Source organism: Trichoderma camerunense, assembly GCF_050948025.1.
Source record: "Trichoderma camerunense strain CBS 138272 chromosome Unknown V8C40scaffold_34, whole genome shotgun sequence".
NCBI classification, from domain to species: Eukaryota; Fungi; Ascomycota; class Sordariomycetes; order Hypocreales; family Hypocreaceae; genus Trichoderma; species Trichoderma camerunense.
In genome coordinates, this window is record NW_028145336.1 from 76,327 (window position 1) to 97,341 (window position 21,015).

Here is a 21,015-nt window from a genome sequence, read left to right on the forward strand (position 1 = left end):
TAAAGCGCATGATCCCGGCCGTTTCTTGAAGGAAGAGCATGCCGGACGGCCGTTGTCGCATCCCTGGACGGCGCCATGTCTTGAATGAGAAGTGTGGTGATTTATGCTTTGCACCCGCATGAACAATCCGTAGCATTGGTGGCTTAGTGTCGCATGAGGATCCCATCATTCTCTATGATCATGGTAGCAAAGGGAGGAGGAGGAAGAGGGGGAGAGAAATGGTTGAAAAACGCGGCCTTCCCGCCACTGAATCGTGATCTGCAACCCGTTTCCGGCCTTGAGCTTGGTCCCAACTCCCAACTCCTATCAGCTGTGCTATCTTATAGAATCGGATATTGTCATCATGAGATTCATCAGCAGCTCCGTGCTTGCCTTTGGGCTTGTTGCACCAGCATTGGCGTATCCTCACCCAGTCCCAGGCGCAAAACGCGGTTCACCCAACCCTACAAGGGCGGCAGCGGTCAAGGCCGCATTCCAGACGTCATGGAACGGCTACCGCCAGTTTGCTTTCCCTCATGACGATCTCCATCCAGTTAGCAACACGTTTGATGATGAGAGGTAAGTTGTTGGGCGTAAATTCCCCGAACATATGGGGTAAAACGGCGCCATTGTGTATCTAACTTTGGCCTAGAAACGGCTGGGGCTCATCAGCTATTGACGGCCTGGACACGGCGATCCTCATGGGAGCGACCGATATCGTCAACACGATTCTGCAGCGTGTGCCTCAGATCAACTTTACCACCACTGCGGTTGCCAACCAGGGCATCTCTGTGTTTGAGACCAACATCCGATACATTGGTGGCATGCTAGCCAGTGAGTTTCGATATGCGTGCCTCGTGTTAGTGGTAGCTTGTACTAATTGCCCTGATTTGCGTAGGCTACGACCTGTTGAAAGGCCCATTTAGCTCATTGGTGTCAAACCAGACTCTGGTGAACAACCTCCTGACCCAGGCCCAAACGCTGGCCAATGGCCTCAAGGTCTCGTTCAACACCCCGAGTGGTGTCCCAGATCCCACCGTCTTCTTCAATCCCACTTTCCGGAACAGCGGTGCATCAAGCAACAATGTTGCTGAAATTGGAACGCTGGTCCTTGAGTGGACGCACCTGAGTGACCTCACGGGAAACCCACTGTATGCCCAGCTTGCTCAAAAGGGCGAGTCGTATCTCCTTAACCCCAAGGGAAGCGCACAGGCATGGCCTGGCCTGGTTGGAACGTTTGTCAGCACAAGCAACGGTACCTTCCAGGACAGCAATGGCAGCTGGTCGGCTCTCTCCGACAGCTTCTACGAGTATCTGATCAAGATGTACCTGTATGATCCGGTTGCGTTTTCAAACTACAAGGATCGCTGGGTTCTTGCTGCCGACTCGACCATTGCCCATCTCGCCTCTCACCCAAGTACCCGTAAAGATCTCACCTTTTTGTCATCATATTCCGGACAAACAACGTCGCCCAACTCAGGACACTGTAAGTTTTCAAACACAAACAAACGATAACATTTAGCTAACATGTCTCTCCCTTAGTGGCTAGTTTTGCTGGTGGCAACTTTATCCTGGGAGGCATTCTCCTGGGCCAGCAAAAGTACATTGACTTTGGCATCCAGCTTACCAACTCGTACTATGCCACGTACAACCAGACGGCTTCTGGAATTGGTCCCGAGGGCTTCAACTGGGTGGACAGTGTGACGGGCTCCGGAGGCTCGCCTCCCTCATCCCAGTCCTCCTTCTACTCCACGGCAGGATTCTGGGTGTCGACACCATACTACATCCTGAGACCCGAGACCCTGGAGAGCTTGTACTACGCCTACCGAGTTACGGGCGACGCCAAGTACCAAGATTGGGCCTGGGCTGCTTTTAACGCCATCAGCAAGGCGTGCCGCGCCGGCAGTGGTTACTCGTCCATCAACGATGTGACACAGGCCAATGGCGGAGGAGCCTCTGACGATATGGAGAGTTTCTGGTTCGCCGAGGCGCTCAAGTACGCGTATCTCATCTTTGCCGATGAATCAGCCGTGCAGGTGAACCCCAACGGCGGAAACCAGTTTGTGTTCAACACGGAAGCACACCCCTTTAAGATTCGTAAGTGAGGTCCTGTCTTTGGATATATACGAGAGGATGTTTGTGGATATGTGAATATGAATAAAGCCATCGAATATCAATCGCTAGAAATAGACTATTCGTTTGAACTACAAGATGAGTGTACGGTGAAGTTGTAAGTGAATCATGTTTGATGCTGAGTAAGATCTATTATACAGTCCAGCAAAGTCAAGTATGACAAGATTATAGTAAGGTAAGCAGATGCTGCTTAGGGTATGAGTGGATTTTGCCTTTTGCTCCTCGCAATTCAACTACCTTGATTGCTCTTCGCTCCCAGAAAAACAAAAACAAAAAACATCTAAATCATCTCTCTACAACAACTCAAAACTCTCTGCTCTGGCCAATGTCACAAACATCAAACACGCCCTCCTCCGCAATGCCTTTCCGCTTCAACGCCTCCTTAAGGTGCCTCGGAGGCTCCAGCACCTCCTCCATCGTCAAAGCCCAAGTACCCCAATGAATGCCCATGGCCTTTTCGCACTTCGTATCCTGGAAGATTTCGACTGAATCAAACGGGTTCGCGTGCATGGCGGAAAACGCAGCGCGGGGATAATACGCCCCAATGGGGATCAGGCCGAGATCAAACGGTCCGCGATGCTCGCCAATCTGCTTGAACTGGGGACATCGTGGTAAAGACTCGTATTCGGGGCCGTAGTCGTCGACGCTGGCTGGAAGATGCGGGACTGCGCGGTATCCCGTGTCGCCGCCGAACCAGACGTTCTTGTCGCCGGATTTGACGCCCCACGAGCACCACAGCGTCGTGTCCTTGTCGAATGCCGTTCTGGCGGAGGTATGTTGGCAGGGAAGACACGAGATTTGGGCGGAGATGCTCTTCTTCTCGCCGTTGATGGGGGTTGTGACGGTTAGAGTGGCGTCTTCCCACCAGTCTAGCTCGGTGACGTTGTTGAGGCCGCTTTTGCGGAACCAGGATTCCAGGCCGAGACCGACGAAGAATTGCACGTCTGGGTGGTGCTTCTGGATCTCGAGGACGGAAGAGTGCGATAGGTGGTCGTAGTGGCTGTGGCTGATGACGACGGCGTCGACGACGGGGATGTCTTTGAGATCGCACGGCTTCGGGGTGAAGCGTTTAGGACCCATGAATGTGAATGGCGAGCAGCGATCTTCAAACACAGGGTCGAATAGAACACGCAGACCAGAGGGGAATTCGACATAATAGCACGCATGGCCCAACCACGTCGCGCGTAATTTGTCAGAAGCATCACGAGCAGGAAGCCACTGAGGAGGAACGACAGGCACAGTAGGAGGTTTCGTGTCCGGCCACTTGAGGTCGCCGGTGATGGTTGGCCAAAAGACCGTGGACCACATGTTTGTGACGCTGGGCGGGTTGGACCATGACGGATAGGGATTCTTGAAGCCGGAGATGTTGCCGCCGCGCTTGAGGATGTGGTGAGGGTTGGAGAGGGCCTCGGCGGGGATGTTGTTCCTGCCGGCGATTTTGAGGACGGAAGTTGTTGATAGGTGAGAGGTTGATGGGTGAGAGGAGATTGTGGATGACGTTGATTTGCGCGTCATGGTTGTGGCGGTTGTTGCTGTTGCTGCGGCGGCGAAGACGAAGACGAAGAGGGAGATGCGTTTGTTTGTGTTTGATTTGTTACTAGAGTTGGGGTTTGATGAGGTTCTGGTGATGGTGTTGAGGGTGAGGCTGATGGTGTTGTAGCGTTGCCACAGCTTGGGGAGGAGCTGCGTGCGGAACTGCGACATTAGAGATGAGAGAAGAGAGAGAGAGACAGCAAGGGGGGAAGCTATCGACTCTATATGTTATATATTACGACTCAACGACTTCTCTCACGGACATGCCCAATGTGACTGACTGGGGTGTGAAGGGAAAAGGGATCAAGGGGGCCTGGGATGGGAGATTCACTCTATCTCTGGACTCGGGCGATGGAAGGATGGGCTGCGTCATGCTCCTCCAATGCAAGCCACAATCCAGCAAAGCAAAGCAAGCGAAAAAAGGAATTAAAATGATTCATTGTGTGTACTCGTACTATGGATGTGTTGGTCCGCATTGGTTCTACCTTAACGCGGATTAGACCCAATCCCGCCAAGGGTCAAGCTTCGAAAATGATTGATTCAAAACCACCAGACATAATGCCACTGCAATGCCACGTTCCCTCGTCCGTTTTTGCCTTACCTCCGTTACTGTAGGGCTGGGGCTGCTGTTTGGGCTAGGTAGAAACAAGCAAATGGAGAGAGAGGGAGAGACGTCGACGGAGTTAAAACAGGCGAGTGCGAGTCCGGCACCAAAAAAGACCCTTGCGGAGCTGGAGTTGGAGCTGGAGCTTGGACTGGGCTCGTCCGATTAGTTTTTTTTTGCTTTTCTCAGGTGATGAGATGGGATGGGATTCATTGCTTTAGTGGAAGGATTTTTGGCTGGCTGGCGGGGTTCGGCATACATGGATGGTCCGCTTGAGAGGATTCAGAGGGAAATGGTTTGTCTTGGGATTATCTAATTTGTCCGTCCTTCATCAACTAAACAGTGGCCATTATTGTAAGTATTGACGCTGCCTGCTACAAGCACACTACAGTCCATCCATACTCCGCCGCTCTATCTACAGTACAGCCATAAGAAGAAAAAAAAAACTCCATATTATAAACCCGCACTTCATCGGACCTGCGCGGCCCGCAAAGCATCCAAGATACGAAATTCCCTTGTACTAAGCGGCGCTTGTATTAACTCCGCCCGCTGGCTGGGCGCTTGTCCGGGCGGGCGAATGAGCGGCGTTGGACCGCGTTTTTACGGAAAATTCAAGCGTCTTACAGTATGATCCCTGCCTGATTTTTTTTTGGTCCGTGGCTTCACAAGCACAAGTCTGTCTTTGCCGTGGTCAGAGTGCTGACGGACGGGTCTAGGCCGGGTTTGGACTCGATGGCTTTTTGATGGCCTCATCATGATCAGTCAGCAGAGCACATCTCAATTCTTTGTGGTGTTTGTCATTAAGTAATCTGGAGTTCCTAGTATGCAGGAATTGTACAGTCAAATCACATGTCAAGAGGAAAACCATCAAAGCTGCTCAGCTCAACACACAGGGAATTCTATCCCAGGTGAAAAAATGTCATTGGCCCAGCTAATCTAAAAGCCTTTGCGTTCGCACTCTGCACCCGCTTCTACATCGTAACCAAACGTGTAAAAGCAAGATACACAGCCATGGCTATTCCAACCATATAAACGCTCCACCTTCAACCCAGCGGGACAAAAAGACTCGACAGCAATGTCCCAGCTTTAAATGGCCAGTCTCTCAACCTTTTGCTGCAGAGCCTTGATCTGGCCAGACAGCTCAGACAGCTCGTTGGAGCTGATGCTGGCGGCAATCACGGCACGGCTCACACCGCAGGCGCGGCCCAGCAGAGTCTTGCTGGGGACGTAGACGTACGGGACGCCCTTGTCTTCGCAGATGAGAGGGATGTGCAGGATGATGGCCAGGGGCTCGGTGTCGGCAGCAAGGACGGCAAGCTCGCAGGTTCCACGGTTGATAGCCTTGGTGACTATAGTTGCAAAAAAGAAAAACCAGTCAGTTACCATTGCAACCTCGAATTCAAGGGCAATATCAAAACATACCTTCGTTGGCACCCTTCTTAGCCTGACGGATGTGCATGGCCGACTGGAGGAGATCCAGAATCTCCTGGGTCAAGGCCGCATCGGCCAAGGGCCAAGCTGCAAAGAACAATTCCGTTAGCCCAAGCAATTGAGAAGAGAAGAATAAGAGCAATGGCTTACCTGCTTCGTTGGCGTTTGACATTTTTCACGGTATAGGATAAAAGGGGGGCTCGCCCGAATGAGGCTCACGGCCGGATGTGTGTTTTGAGGGAGGTTTGGAAAAAGTTGGATTGGTGATGGAACAAGATGCGCTTCTCGGAGGAGAGAGAAAAAAAAAAAAGTTCGCGATAGCTATGGTGGAAAAGCTTATCGATTGAGCTAGTGGATAAGCAAATTTTCCGTTTGTCACGTGCAGCTGCACCAAAGCGGTGCATTTGCTTGAAGACAGTGACGACGATAAAGTGGGTCGTTTAATTGCCTCAAATGGAAATGGAAACGGCTGAGCATTTGGACTTATAGAGCCGCCGATCAAGCAGGACATACGTACGGTATTGCTTCTTTTTATTAATTTGCAATTGTATATACAGGCATACAGAAAATAAGAGAAAGCTGTGATCGGTGGTATTGTTTATTTTTTTATTATTGATACAAGCTATGCCGTGATGCTTTATACACTATTAATGATACACTGTCTATGCCGGAATGCTTTTACACCTTCTTGGGTCCAACCATGAGCTCGGGCTTGACGAGCTCATCAAACTCCTGCTCAGTCAGTGCCTGCAGCTCCATGGCACTCTGCTTCAGCGTCAGGCCCTTCTTGTGCGCGTTCTTGGCAACCTTGCTGGCCATGTCGTAGCCAATCTTGGGGTTGAGGCAGGTAACCAGCATGAGGCTATGATGAAAGTTAGTTGTGCCATCTAAATTAAGAGTAACAAAGAGACTTACGACTCCTTCATGATGCTGGCAATCTTCTCCTCGTTGGCCTGCAGCCCGACGACGAGGTTCTCCTCAAACGACCGCATGCCGTCGGCAAGGATGCGCGAGCTGTGCAACAGGTTGCGGATAATCAACGGCTTGTACACGTTGAGCTCAAACTGGCCGTTCATGCCGCCAATGGTCGTGGCGACGTTGTTGCCCATGACCTGAGCGCAGACCATGGTGAGGGCCTCGCACTGCGTGGGGTTGACCTTTCCGGGCATGATGCTGCTGCCGGGCTCGTTCTCGGGCAGAACCAGCTCGCCAAGACCACATCGGGGACCGCTGCCGAGGTATCGGATGTCCTGGGCAATCTTGGTGAGAGAGGCGGCCAGGGTGTTGAGGCTTCCGTGAGCCTGGACGACGGCGTCGTGGGCAGCCAGGGCCTCAAACTTGTTGGGGGCAGTCTGGAAGGTGATGCCGGTCATCTTGCTGACCTCCTCGGCGATACCCTCGGCAAAGCCCTCAAAGGTGTTGATGCCGGTGCCGACGGCAGTGCCGCCCTGGGCCAGCAGCTTCAGGTCGGGCAGAGAGCTCTCGACACGCTTGATGCCAAAGTCGAGCTGGGCAACGTAGCCGGAGAACTCCTGGGCCAGGGTGAGGGGGGTGGCATCCTGCAAGTGCGTGCGTCCAATCTTGATAATCTTTTTGGCCTCAAAGTCGTCGACCTTGGCCTGCAGCGCAGCTCGAAGGCTGTGCAGGGCGGGCAGCAGGTCGCGCTCCAGCTCGAGGACGGCGGCAATGTGCATGACGGTGGGGAAGGTGTCGTTGGACGAGGCGCTGCGGTTGACGTGGTCGTTGGGGTGGACGGGCTTCTTGGAGCCCATGGTGCCGCCGAGGATCTCAATGGCGCGGTTGGAGATGACTTCGTTTGCGTTCATGTTGGACTGGGTGCCGGAGCCGGTCTGCCAGACGACGAGGGGGAAGTGGTCGAGCAGCTTGCCGTCGGCGACTTCTTTTGCGGCCTGCTGGATGGCCTCGCCAATCTTGGGGTCTGTTGGTGATGAAGAGAGTTGTCATTAGCATTCCGTCTTTGTGTCTTTTGTTTCTTCCCAATCCCAACTATCCTCTCTACACATACCCAGTCCGTAGCGCATGTTGACCGTGGCCGCGGCGCCCTTGAGAATGCCAAAGGCCGTAATCACCGGCGGCGGCATGCGGTCCTGCGGCTGGTTGATCTTGAAGTTGCCCAGCGACCGCTGCGTCTGGGCGCCCCAGTACTTGTCAGCCGGCACTTCGATCTCGCCAAAGGCATCGCTCTCGACTCGCTTGTCGGCCATGGTGACTCGTGTGGCGTGGATGGCTCTGACGCTGGCGGGGATTATTTTGTTGTTGATGTTGGAGTTGATGCTCTGCGGGGTGAGGCTGTGGGAGAGAGGGGAGCTTGAGGCGCTTTTCTGCCACAGGCGAGACCCGGCGATCGCACCCGACGCAGCTCTTGCCGACGCTCTCCGAAGCATTTTTCTTTGGTGTCTACTAAGGTAGGTAGTAATTACTGTATAACAAAAAAAAGGAGAGGTGAGGCTATTCGGTCAATTGGGTCGAATTGGACGGCGCAAAACGTGCACTGAACAAGCCAATCGCAGTATTCCTCTGTTTGTTATTAGAAGACAGCTGTTGTATAAGAGAAAAAAAGAGAAGAAAAAGAATAATTACGGCGGGAAAAAAAAAAGAGCAAGGATGCTCACCGGCTCAACAAATGCCGGGCAATCGGATCGGGAACCAACGAGGGAAATAATCGGAGCCCGGGTGCCCAGCTCTTTAGCATGTACCGCCCCCGCGAAAATACCTCACGGAGCGTACCATCATGTATCAATCGACTTCTTGTATACCTTCTGAACATTACTTTGTTTGACTTTGGCTTTGACTTTGAGATTGCCTTTTCCTCTTTTGTTTATTCATTTATTTTATTTATAGCTTTTACTAACATCGCGAAGTATCGAACCAAATCTTTGGAGCTTGTCACAGCCATCAAGGGAACAGTCCCACTCTGTTATCTTTGGCCAGATACGCCACGATGTGCAAACAATGAGCCAGAGGATATCAGATAATTTGAACAGGATTGCATATTGACAAACAAAGCTCATTCGTGAACATTGATATCTTCTTTGTAACTTGCATGGCCACGAGCACTTATAGACTATAATTGTACCTCCAATCAGAGGGATCAGTGATCACGGTGGAATCACCCACGAAAGAAACAAAGGCAGGAGAAATTGAACGAGAATACCAATGGAATTAAGCTGAAAATACAAGCAAGTAATCTCAATGACTAGAAACTAGATTCCGTAGTGATGAAGACAGACAAAAAAACGTGTGGCCGTAGTGGACGACAAGGAGAAACAGTTATGTGTACTTGAGGTCTTTGCTTTCACACGCAGACGTCACTAAATGAAGGAAACCTAGGATTGATGTGTAAAAAGTTGCATAATATCTCTCTAGCTACCTTAAAGACGTAGCATGATATGTAAGAAAAAAAACATGGTCGGCCGATAACCTCGAGTATCTCTTAATTTCTTATCAAGAGTGAAGCATTTGAATCTTCCATTTTTGGATAGCGAAACTACATGTACATGTAACTGATCGATACGCCAAGAGCGATGCTGAGATTCTTGAGTGCGCTCAGGGTGTTTTCGAAAGATTTCCATAAGATTGATATCAGCAAGTATTTTCTTTGGTCTCGGATGATCTTTTCTAAACTAAAATGTCAGAAATTCTCCCCATAAACTTGGTGGCGTGGAAGATTCTACTCACTGAGAAGTTTGATAATATCGTCAAGTGCGACAAGATGCTCATAAATCGCTTTACCATACTCGGGCGCCTTCTTTAATTGAGAATAAAGCGAGTGTTGAGAATGAAGCGAGTCTTCTTCCCCTCCTTCCTTAGGTGGTGGATCAATCTCGAGAATCAATTTGTGAAACTTTTCCCTTTGCTTTTTAGCCTCGGAGGTGTCGACCCATTGAGAGTCGTCTTTGTGTAGGGTGTCCAGAGATTGATAACACCGATCCCTAATGTTGTGGATGTTTGTTATAATCTCATCCAGAGGTAAGAAAACGGGCGTTCTAGAGCTTTGCATGGCTATCGAGTTAGAATCGCGTGATGAAAAGATTAACTAAAAGAGGTTTTACGGTGCTTCAAATCTTGGGAGTAAAGGCTGCTTTATGTAGAGGCATGTACCTACCAAGCATTCCTCCGTGATCCGTGCTTGAGCACATTCCTTTGACGCACCCCTGCAACAAAGAACAATCTGTTCTTTGTCAGTGACTATAGCTGATGAAAGGTGACATTTATACTCCATATTTATCATTCTTTTTGTTTTCTTTGTGCGGTTATGGGGTACAGAGTACCATCATGTTCACATCTCAGACTTCAGGAATTTACGCCGGATGGACGAGGCGTGTTTCAAAGCACTGACGCTGAAATTACCTCGTCAATGAAAGAACAGTCCTCTTCATGCTAAGTACAAGGCACCTTTGAGGCTTGACTCAATATGAGTTGCTCGAGATAGCGCCTAGTCACGAACAGTCCCCCCCAAACAAAGAGACCCCTTTATGAGTACTATTTCCCATCTGCTCGCAGAATTTTTAATGACAGGATGCGAAAATTACTGTCAAAGAACTGGGAGTATTTCTGTCATATCTACTAGCTCTATCTGCTAGGTTTATCCTTTTTCTCACTAATGTACATAGATTCATAATTTCTAAATCTAGAGCGCCCCTTTCCACCTAACTCGCCCTCTCTAACTTTATCTCGGTGGCCTACACTCCTACACTCGATTTTTTCATCTTGTTATGTAAATTTCTAACCCTCCTACAGAAATAATAGTTTATCCTTATCTTTTGATGGTGTGCCCTTCAATCTTCGATAGCGTAGCTGGTCTTCAACTGGTGATTGGTACATAGATTATACTCTTGGTTGTAGAGTTGGGCGGGCTAAGGAGACCTCAAAGCTTCTATATTTTCATTTGGCTTAAATAAGATTATATTCTACATGATTCCATTTCTAGCTTCATTATATTCATTTATTCTCCTCCTTCGACGTTGTACGTCGCCTATTCTGACGGATGTTGTACCCTGCCTCTAGAATTCTGAGCCCCTAATAGTTGAAATCAGTGTCTCCCATATTTTTCACAGCCTTTGGTATCTCTTTGAAATGATTTTGATTAGTTTTGAGCTCGAATTCATTGGTGCGCCTCTCTGTGCTTTAGGTTTTCTGTTCCACTGGCATTAAGGGAAACACCGCGACACCACGGCAAACTTTCATGTACGATGAAGTTTCCCTGTGTGGCCACCATGCCTTAAACTTTTCTTTCTGAAGGTTTCCATTTATTTTCCCAGGCTTTCACGTTGGAAAACTTTCTGTTCTAAAAATTTTCCAACCCGACTCCCTATATAAAGCTGCTTCCCATTCCACGGAGCCCCTGATAAACTCTACCCATCCATTTTCTTGTTGCATTATCTCATCCTTACTATTACCCGCCTGACATCTAGTATGAGTATCCGCAAGAATATCTGTCGACTCTTCTGCCTAGGGCCCCGTGAGCCCGAGGCTGAGCAATCACCCCGTCCGCTCCCACACAGGGAGATCCGTAATGGTATCATCGGCATGATCACAGAGCACCTTGACCAAACTCCTCTTGTTTGCTTTGCTACCGTCTGCCCAGACTTCCACGATGCCTATTTCCCCCTTTCTATCGCGAAGCAAAAGAGAATCCAAGTCGAGCTAGGAAGAGTCCCGGTTAGGGACTATTGCTGCTTCAGCTGCGACGCATATCATCCATTGCGGCAAGAATATCGGTTCAATGCCCAATTCTTTACCTGCAATGACTTTCATGGCAGACATCTAGACCCTCGATCTCTACCAATGAGAGGATTTGACTATTCGCTCAGTGTGCCTTTCGAGCTCGCACGAGAAATTATGAATAGTCACCTCGATAAGTCTGGCGACGACTATCCGGTTGAACAATTAGTGCCTCGTCATCCCTTGAGTACTTATCAAGAAAATGTGGCCTATTCTAGATCATGGCACGCTCGAATTGTCGACGACCAATTGGTACTTCACTCTTACACTGCCTTAACCCTTACCACCGATCGTAGGTTATCGGGAAACAGCATCGACATGGGTATAATTTCCATTTGTCGTCATGTAAATACCGGCCGGTTGTGGCTTGTCCATCGAAGCCCCCTCCAGGAAAATGATTTCTCTAGACGTCACGGTTCTGTTCTATCCTGTCCCGTATGCGTTACAGACTATTCCATTGACATTATTTGGGAAGGAGGGCATTGGGTTGTGGGAATCTCTACATATCACGTTCTTGAAACTACGAAGGCGAAGACAGACTGGACCTGGGATGTCATGTCCTATTGTCCAGAAGAGGCCCGCAAATCACCACGGTTTAGGAAGATGAAGGGGACACCGCCAGGAATCGCGATGCACAAGTGGCACCTACGGAATACCATGGCCCTTGACTGGAGGCCAGAGGGGGATTGGGCGCCTCAGCCAGCTTTCCATTCTGATCCAAATTACTTGGATCGGCCTGTTTATGTGTAGTAGTTTTGGGTAGAACTAAATGAGAGGCGTTGCAGTTTTCCATATTTCAGTTGGCCTGTTTTTCACATTTGTAACGAACCGAAGGGGTGACTGGGAGAAGCGGATATGTTTTGTTGTGTCATAGTTAGAAGAATGAGCAATGATAGTGCCGTGGCCTTCTTATATGAATAAATATAGCTTATAAGTCTCATTCTTTAAACTCCTGGAGCCAGAATTCCAATGTCGTAACTAATGTTTGAATGCAATACAAGATTCCTCCCCTTCTTCACCCAGTGGATATTCATCAAAATCAGGATCAACCTCCATATCGTCGAGCAACACATTTTTAGACACCTCTCCATGCTCCCATTCTTCTTCAGATTCTTCATCATCAACTTCGCCAGTGAGAAAGGCCGTTCGGTGAGAGAAAAGCTCAGTTTCAACATCGCCGTCCCTCTTAGTCCGAATGACATGCAGTCTGTACGCAAACACAACACCGGGTGCAGTCTTGTAACTGTCATTCTTGCTTTGCTCCCTGTTGACAGCAACATCGCCTCCACCCGAAAGAGTAAGAGGACCTGTCACTGTAGACGTAGATGCTCCCACTGATGTCGAGTTTTTCGTCCCGCTTTCGCTCGTCACTTGAAAGGAATCTTTGGCGATTCGCAATCCTGAGATGATATACACGGGCCGCTTATTGCCAAACATGCCGCCGTCTATATGCTTCTTTACCTGAGCCAACCCAACGATTGCTTTCAAGGCGTTTTCACTCATGCCGCCATCAAATACTCTCGTTTCGAGGTTTACACTACCATATGTCGTTTTGGTGAAGCGGGATGCAGTCACGTTTCCGACTGGCAAGGCTAGACTCACGAGCTTGAGGAAAGCTTGCGTGGTAAGTGATGTGCTCTTGCTCTGAGAGTGAAGGTGGTCAGGTTCGGTGAAAGTATTGATCTTGGGGAGGACAATTTCTGGATGAGATGCTGAATTGAGTGAGGCGAGCGAGAGTGTAGGCCTGTTTGGATGCGGTATAATTGAACCTAATGAAATCTCGCCATCAGGAAGAAAGTTGAAGCTAGGTGGAAAGAACCAGATTGGCTGAGCCATGGTTGATGGAGTGGTGCGGATTCGTAGATATATATTATGTCTGTTTGGTGAATGTTGAGGTATTTTTTTTAATTTCGAATGTGATGATTGCAAAAGCCTGATTGTCAAGTACATGCATTAGCCACTTGATTCTATTGGCTATTATTATATTATAGAATGCCAAATGATTGGACAGAATACAGGTTTGGAATTATGTATTACAGCAGTACTGAAACCACATGGACTTATCTACGGGTAGCAATGCATAAATATATGCATTGGGATACAAAAAGAATGGCTCTGAATTTTCATAAACTTCAAGTGAACAAAAGTCCCTTCTACTGTCTCAATATTGTATTCCTACCCGTATATAAAGCTGCCTCAGATACCTTACGGACGTCATCAAGCAGCTCGGGAATACCACTATCCTAAATCCAATAAGCCAAACACTTCAAGACGTATTGGCTTGCTGAGAGCTGACACGTTGCAGACATGAATGGATCATAGAGTATCTCGTAAGATGCTTGACGGAGCCTTGGTCCGATGTATCCCTCCAGAACGATATTGGGTCTACAAACCACATCCGACTGCCGTCATTCTTCTTCGCCATGGACTTGAACAGCGCTTCCATGCCGCTCTTTCTTCGAATCAACTTAAGTCGGGATAACTCATGGTCTCCCTTTGCAGATGGCTCGAGACAGGGCAAAAGATCAGCATACGCAATCATGGTAGCGCAGATACCTGCTGCTACGGCTGTGGCAATTGATGATCCGGGTTGACAAACCCCAGGATGCTTCGCCTGTATATCTGCGCAGAATTTGTCTGGAACATCACTTCCGTAGGTGCCCCATATAGCAGCGGCCCCATCAGGCAGCCGAGGATTTGTCTCCATGAACGTGCCGCGACAATTGGCAGCATATATAGATATCACTGAAGAGTGACGAGCAGGAAAGTTTTCATCTTCGAATGAGGAGTTACCAGCACTCGCTAAGAATATGACAGACTCGTTTCGCTGCGACTGCACTGATCTGATAGCATCATCGATGCCTTTATGATCTTTTGGGAATCCAAAAGACATGGAAATGATATCAGCCTGGCATTCCTCACCGGCCCATAGAATTGCCTATTACACATCAAAGTGTTATTGTGATGTACAAATATGTTACGCTGTAGATGATATTCACTCACCTCTTTGATGTTATCCTGGCTAACTTTCAGATCTTTTGTGTTTTTCGCCACACGGGCTATAATAATCTCAGCTGAAGGAGCACAATTCTTGACGAGTCTTGCCATCAAAGTGCCGTGACCAAATGTATCGGTCATTTGGGTGTCTCGGCTGTCAACGAAGTCTCGTTTACTCTTAATACGCCATGATGCGCTGCCGTTATCACCTTCGTCATTGCCCGTATCCAAGACAGCTACGCGGATGGCCGTTTTCACTCCGTGGGCTCGCCGTTGCTGTTCAATTATCGTGCCGATGGAATTTAAATCTTTCAGCCACTCCTTGGGCTTTACCGTATTCCCAGAATGAAACGAAGCCTCGGAATTAGATAGTTCATCTGGCAACTCTGTATCCAAGGGGACTGCTCTTGGCTTCCGGCGAATGTATAGTGTGTTTCCAATTTTATGTCCAAAGCCAGTCTCGGCAAGGTACTTTAGCGGGCGCACCACATTCTTGTAGAATTTCTTTCTTCGCGCCAGAATACCTTGTTGTTTATCCGGTAACGTTTGATTCGACGAATCCGTAGCCTTGCCAACTGGTCCGAGTTTGTTCTGCCTATCAACAAGCATTTTGCCTTCTCGAATGCAGTATTCAATCGCTTTATCAAAGGTTGATTTGTCCTTAAGCCCATCCCATCCAACTTCCTTGAAATTTTTTAACCAATTGTCAGCGATTTTATGGTCGCGGTTGGCTTGTGAGATCCTATTGCGTTGAGGAATAGATTGAAAAGGCTTTGAAAGGCCAATTTCCAGCAGCAACGTCCCAATAGCCAAAATCCGAGGATGCTGGTGAACTAGCCTTGCATCATCTACAAAATCTTCTTCTGGGTCGTCCCTCGTTCCAAATGGGAATATCAAGTATGGTCGCAAGAATATCTCACCATTCTCTTCAGTAGGAGGCATGAACCAAATCTTATCGCTCGTCCACTTGATACGCATCAAGTCTGAGTCGTAGAAGTGATGATACGCCTGCGCAATGGTGTATGCTAGGATGATTTTATCTTTGGGTAGTAGTTGGAATTCGCGTAGCACATCAGCAAGGCTTTCTCCACGCCCAGGCCCAGACTCAGTTTCGATTTCTTTGTTCCTGTGGAATTGGAACTGGCTTTTGGATGGATCAAAGCCAATCTCTACACGGGCGTAGTGCGGCGTATCCACTAGATTGCAAAATGCCGGCTGAGGAGTTGCATTTTCTTCAATAAATGTGCTATCCTCTGGCTCTCTTATAAGCCGTTAGCGAGTACATGGTCGTGCAAAGAATGCGAAGACTTACATTGTCAAATGGAACTCTTGCCAGTGAGCCATCTGCATTGGAGATATAAGAAGACTCATGGAGGGAAAGCCATGCTCCTCTCCAATCAAGCATACTCTCGTGGGATGCCATGCCTGGCTTATATGATCGTTTTGACCGGTGGGCTTCCTCGGATCGCATTTGATGTGCAGTTCAAGCGCGTTAAATAAATCCTTGCTAAAATCAACCAGTTGGCTTTTTGAGCCCGAGTTGTAGTTGGCTGGCACGCTGCCGCCATCATCATGACCATTGTCCATCAGTTTATAAAGGCGAGAGCAATTATTGTCAATAATATCTATGAGTTGCTCATTATCTGGGGCTTGGAAGAAGGCTATAATGGACTTTTTCTTCAACTGGTCGGTGGTATGGGCTTGTTTCCTGAAAAGGGCCTGAATACCATGGAGAGGGCCATTCGAGCTCCAACGTTGCGCCCACTAACTTCTCCGTAAATAAGACTCTTCATTTATATAGATATATCAATAGAAAGATACACATACCTTATTCATGGAAACAAAATTATCTAAAAGGGTTTGACATAGCTCGTCAACTTCAGGCTCGATCCAATAGACTGGAATCGACTTGAGGGCGTGATCAGTCAGGGCCAGGTTTGTAGCAATCTGCATTGCAATACGCCGGCGAGCTGGAGGAAAACTTTTCTCTTTAAGGCCTTCATTGAGAGCCTTAAAGAGGTGGATTGCAAACGCCAAAAAGCTATCACGGTTGTCCAAGTAAAAATCCATGCTGTCTTCATCCACTTGAGGCTCGCGAAGACAGACCCTTTGGGCATATTCTGTAGGAAGCGGAAATATAGTACCCCGCTCGACCGTGGAATTTTCGGCCAATGAAGCATTGATGCCCAATTCTGGAACGTGGTGCAGCTCCCAGCCTCGTTCCTCATTCCCCCGCCTCAAATGCATAGGGTACATATGAGAGCACATATGCAGGTAAATGCCTCGTAACATTTAATGAGAACATCTTTTCAGATTAATCTGTGTCTCTACTTCTTTGATATTCTTTGCAAACGGGTTGGTTCAGTATTGGTAGCACCGGAGTTGCTCTCCCCATTAACGAAGGATACCAGTTCTCACGATATCCATCATGTCAGTCTCAAGTCTCACACAACAATGCCTTGACAAGATTCATCAGGCAATGAGCCAGAAAAATGAATCAGATCATCAAGATCACCTGGAAAACAGACTTGCAGGCTTCAACCTGTGGGCGGATAACGTCGGAGCCCTGGCCAAGTCGGGCGCATCTCTCGACTCTAGGTTTCGATCTCGGCCTGATGACCTAGATTTAGTGAAAAACATCTTGAATCTTCTTTTGGATTTCTTAGACGAGTATAAAGAAGCCATCCACAATGGCCTTTCAATTGATGAGCCATTGTTGGATATAGATTCCGCCATTAGAAACCTGGCGAAAATTGGAATCGCGATACGCCGAACCGGCAAAGCTTCGAGAAGTCGCAGGGCCTATCAGTCATTCAACCCAGATGAGCACCGCGAGTTCAAACAGCATCTGGAGTGTTTGATACTTCTTCGACCCAATGAAGATCGGCATCACCTATCTGGGCTGGAAACCTCTAGTATCAATGAGCTCAAGGATTCCCCATCGGCCGGGTCAAGCGAGAAAAATGACGTATTAAAGACCAAGCTTGAACAATTAGCTAAAGCAAGGATGGAAGATCTCGCTTCTTCGAAACTGAACGAAATCCAAAAAAGACTGGTTGACGCCAACCTCAGACGCAGACATAACTTTTTGTTAGCTCAAAAGAGGTCCCAGCGTGTCAAAAAAACGGCACAGACCAACTTCACTCCAGATAAGCATCAGTCCGACATTGCTCCTCTTGAAATCGCAAAAGTCACACTCAGGGCCAAGGTGATAGACCAAGCCAATGTTCTTGCGTCCATGGAACCTAAAGACGCGCCAACACAAAACAAAGCACCGCCTACTGTGACTGGCTATACAATAGCATCAACAGCTGAGGGGACTTTGCAGTTTGATCTAGCCAAAAGTCAGCAACGCGCACCAACCGTTGCTCCCTCCCAGATCTCATTCATTGCTGCCAACACTGAGTTTCCGAAGCCTCCGTCGTCCTTTCAAAGTCAATTCATGTTTAAATGTCCCTGCTGTTGTCAATCTCTGCCTAGCGAGGACTTTGCAAGTCCTAGTAGATGGAGGTAAGACAATTCCTCTTGCATATTCATTAATAACCAGACGAGATATCTCACATCTCTCGGATAGGCAACATCTTATCGAAGATCTATGTCCATACACATGTATCGCACAGTCGTGCCCAACGCCGGATAAGCTTTTCACCACTAGAAAAGCATGGGAACTCCATTTTGAGAACGATCATTCACCTCAATGGCAGTGTCTGTTATGCAACGAAGATGATGAGCCGTTTTCATCAGAAGAAGATATAACTACACACACACTGACTCAACACAAACAAGAGTTGTCAAAATACGAGCTCTCGTTTCTTCTCTCCTCTGCTGAGGTGCGATATATGGGACTCGAAGCGTGTCCGCTGTGCTCATCACACGGACCACGAGACTCGACAGAGTTGGTTGACCACGTGGTGCATCATGCTTATGAATTTGCTCTTCGTGCTCTTCCATGGCCCCATTCTGTAAAAGAAAATCTTAACAAGCCGATAGGAACGTTTTCTCTACCAGAGGATGCTTCAAACTCTGAGCAGCTTGAGAAATGGCTTGACAATTTAGAAGGGTCTGCGAAAGAGCTCTCCATATCTTCGTTTGACAAAATGGACCACTCACTGCCGGAGGAAGATGGTAACACCCTTGAGGAAGACTATTTTGCAAACAACGGCTACTTTGAAGACAGGGAAAGGGCAGATTTCTCCAAACGTCAAACTGCTCAAGGACGGTCTTCAATAGTATGGAGCGAGTCATCGGGCCCAGATCTCGCTAATCAAGATGGTGTGAACGATCCTACACAAGCTGAAATGGATTTTTCTGCAGCCGTGTCACGAGGAGACGAGGATGCCGTTCGCTCTATGATTGAAGATTGCCAAACGTTTGATAGTGGCGGCAAAATAAGAAAAAGAGCATTAATGGCTGCTGTCCAGGGAGGGAACATAGCGATTGTCAAACAGATCCTCAGAAGCGGCATTGATATAGATTCAGAAGATGAACACGGCCGAACAGCACTATTCTTTGCTGTTGAACGAAATGACATACAAATGGTGCGACATCTTATCGAGTCGGGTAGTAATGTCGATAACAAGGACCACGGGGACTTGACACCACTCCAAAGAATCATTCAAGGGGGCAATGAGGAAAAAATCGGCGCGCTATTTACTCTAAAAATCTACCAAAGATTCACAGATGATCAAAGCCAGGCGCTACTTACATGGACAAAAGACAAAGGCCACCTATTTGCGGCTCGGATCCTAACAAACTTGCGGGAAAAGCACGAGTCGATGCTGAGTCGTGCACATAAAGCTTTCAATATCAGAGATCGCGCTGCAGCGGCACAAACTGTAATACCAGGCAATGACTGGTATGCTCTTATCGATCCTGCGTTAGAGCCTCTGTATTTTGACTTGATGAATACTTGGCCGCACGAGGCCCTAGTTATGAAGCTCGCTTTCAGTCATAACGGGAAGTATATTGCGACTGGAGGCGCCAGCGGGATTGTACGGGTTTTCAGCGTTGAGACAGTACAAACAGTATTTCAAGTGGACCTGTGGACACAATGGCCCATCCGGGATATCTGTTTTATCCCTGATGGGCGATCTTTAGCCACTGCATCCGGTAATCTCATTACGGTATTCAAGTCATCGATCGGACCACCAGTTGAAATACTAACGCAATATAAAATTTAGGTGCTCGACATCAATACAGAAACCGTTCAACACACTTTTAAGCACGATACCGAGGTCTGTGCGCTTGATAGTTCATATGATGGTCGTTTACTCGCATCCGGCGATTCCCGGGGTACTGTTCGCATTTGGGACATGGACCAGGGAGTTGAAATTAAGAAATTTGATACAAGGAAGGCGATATCCGGCATTAAGATATTTCCGGACAGCCATTTTGTAGCCGCAAGCTGCAAAGAGGGCGGTGATGTTTATACTTGGAATTTGAAGACGGGTGCCTTAAAGGAGAGGATATCTGATGATAGAGATAAGGTGGTCTCCACATTTTTCTCTTCGGATGGAAAGCATATGGCTACTTGGAATCGTCGTTCCATTAAATTATGGGATCAAGACACGGGCAAATGCCTTTTCTCCATGGCAGTGGATTCCAGGCTGGCGGTTCGGTCAGTGTTTCTGACGCCAGACGATAGGTGGATTGCAGCTACCCAAATCGGCGGGGAGGTCCGGTTCTGGGATTGGACAACAGAAAAGTGTCACTACCTAATGCACAAGCAAAGAACAATTAATTGCATAGCGGTCAGTCCCCTGGGCGGTTGTTTTGCAACGGTTGCTGATCTCGATACTGTGTGCATATGGTCCTACGGCCCGCGCAGGCAGACATAGAGGGGAAGACTCGGATGTTACTATAGATACCACAGATACTATGAGACTGTCAAGACATTACGGATGCCAAGATAGATGATAAAGACATTCTTCAATTGGCTTGAATCCCTGCAAGTTTCTAGTCGGGCAGAGAGCCCTTATATATACCATTTACTGCTAGTCCCCTGTTTCGGCTTGCACAGGTACCTTTGTTCATGGTTACTGCTCCTTTTCAGCAATATGAAAGCAAGCAAAACAAAGGGATTTCTTGTTTCCCGGATATTACAGGATGAATCTACCCCGCTTGATTATTGTACCTTGATGGCTACATGTAAGGATGAAAGAACTGATGACAGAATGTGAACAAAGGTGTGACCTCAGCCTTTGTTCTCATCCTCCTGCCCCTACGCACAGATAGGTATATAAAGGCCTAGATGTTGAATGCCATCCGACCTTGCTGAGCACATCTCAATCGTCTTCTTCAACTCAGCCTTAAAAACCATTCCGACGTTTTCTTCTTCTTCTTCTTCTTCTTCTTCTTCTTCTTCTTCTTCTTTTTAACAATACGTTTTAATCCACGTTTGACATCAGAGACATATACAACCTCGTTCTTGATCAATCAGAGCATATCAGTTCTCACCATGTCTAACGCGCGGACCGTTTCTGATCTTTCGCAGCAATGCTTGGATAACTTTTCTCGGGCAATGTCAAGCAAAATAGATACCGAACATCAAGATCGCTTGAGTACTAGATTGGATAGTTTCAAATTATGGGCAG

At 48.0% G+C, this 21,015-nt stretch overlaps 8 protein-coding genes across 8 annotated transcripts; 3 read left to right on the forward strand and 5 right to left on the reverse strand.

Annotated features, from left to right (window-relative positions):
- The first annotated feature begins 47 nt into the window (after positions 1-47).
- On the forward strand, positions 48-2,191 carry V8C40DRAFT_154142 (glycoside hydrolase). Its single transcript, XM_083211349.1, has 4 exons — positions 48-558; positions 632-813; positions 878-1,465; positions 1,522-2,191. Exons 1-4 carry the CDS (start codon positions 344-346, stop codon positions 2,082-2,084), a joined length of 1,548 nt encoding a protein of 515 aa, XP_083067126.1. The 5' UTR covers positions 48-343; the 3' UTR covers positions 2,085-2,191.
- On the reverse strand, positions 2,132-4,046 carry V8C40DRAFT_259319 (beta-lactamase superfamily domain-containing protein). Its single transcript, XM_083218942.1, has one exon. It carries the CDS (start codon positions 3,814-3,816, stop codon positions 2,416-2,418), a length of 1,401 nt encoding a protein of 466 aa, XP_083067127.1. The 5' UTR covers positions 3,817-4,046; the 3' UTR covers positions 2,132-2,415.
- Positions 4,047-5,041: 995 nt separating this feature from the next.
- V8C40DRAFT_259324 (RNA binding protein SNU13) lies at positions 5,042-6,007 on the reverse strand. The gene is made up of 3 exons (XM_083218944.1): positions 5,831-6,007; positions 5,672-5,767; positions 5,042-5,598 (listed from the first exon to the last, which is right to left on the reverse strand). The coding sequence occupies exons 1-3, from the start codon at positions 5,850-5,852 to the stop codon at positions 5,336-5,338; spliced, it is 381 nt and encodes a 126-aa protein (XP_083067128.1). The 5' UTR covers positions 5,853-6,007; the 3' UTR covers positions 5,042-5,335.
- A 196-nt stretch (positions 6,008-6,203) lies between these two features.
- On the reverse strand, positions 6,204-7,945 carry V8C40DRAFT_259327 (fumarase FUM1). The gene is made up of 3 exons (XM_083218945.1): positions 7,707-7,945; positions 6,596-7,619; positions 6,204-6,542 (listed from the first exon to the last, which is right to left on the reverse strand). Exons 1-3 carry the CDS (start codon positions 7,903-7,905, stop codon positions 6,359-6,361), a joined length of 1,407 nt encoding a protein of 468 aa, XP_083067129.1. The 5' UTR covers positions 7,906-7,945; the 3' UTR covers positions 6,204-6,358.
- Positions 7,946-11,116: 3,171 nt separating this feature from the next.
- On the forward strand, positions 11,117-12,175 carry V8C40DRAFT_278692 (uncharacterized protein; the record flags this gene model as incomplete). The annotated part of the gene is made up of 1 exon (XM_083221096.1): positions 11,117-12,175. One exon carries the CDS (start codon positions 11,117-11,119, stop codon positions 12,173-12,175), a length of 1,059 nt encoding a protein of 352 aa, XP_083067130.1.
- Positions 12,176-12,301: 126 nt separating this feature from the next.
- V8C40DRAFT_259332 (uncharacterized protein) lies at positions 12,302-13,346 on the reverse strand. The gene has a single exon (XM_083218947.1). The coding sequence runs from the start codon at positions 13,259-13,261 to the stop codon at positions 12,404-12,406; it is 858 nt and encodes a 285-aa protein (XP_083067131.1). The 5' UTR covers positions 13,262-13,346; the 3' UTR covers positions 12,302-12,403.
- Positions 13,347-13,541: 195 nt separating this feature from the next.
- V8C40DRAFT_259333 (S8/S53 family peptidase) lies at positions 13,542-16,547 on the reverse strand. Its single transcript, XM_083218948.1, has 4 exons — positions 16,250-16,547; positions 15,735-16,186; positions 14,429-15,683; positions 13,542-14,363 (listed from the first exon to the last, which is right to left on the reverse strand). The coding sequence occupies exons 1-4, from the start codon at positions 16,490-16,492 to the stop codon at positions 13,692-13,694; spliced, it is 2,622 nt and encodes an 873-aa protein (XP_083067132.1). The 5' UTR covers positions 16,493-16,547; the 3' UTR covers positions 13,542-13,691.
- A 114-nt stretch (positions 16,548-16,661) lies between these two features.
- On the forward strand, positions 16,662-20,691 carry V8C40DRAFT_259334 (uncharacterized protein). Its single transcript, XM_083218949.1, has 3 exons — positions 16,662-17,932; positions 17,997-19,545; positions 19,603-20,691. Exons 1-3 carry the CDS (start codon positions 16,851-16,853, stop codon positions 20,257-20,259), a joined length of 3,288 nt encoding a protein of 1,095 aa, XP_083067133.1. The 5' UTR covers positions 16,662-16,850; the 3' UTR covers positions 20,260-20,691.
- The last annotated feature ends 324 nt before the right edge of the window (positions 20,692-21,015 follow it).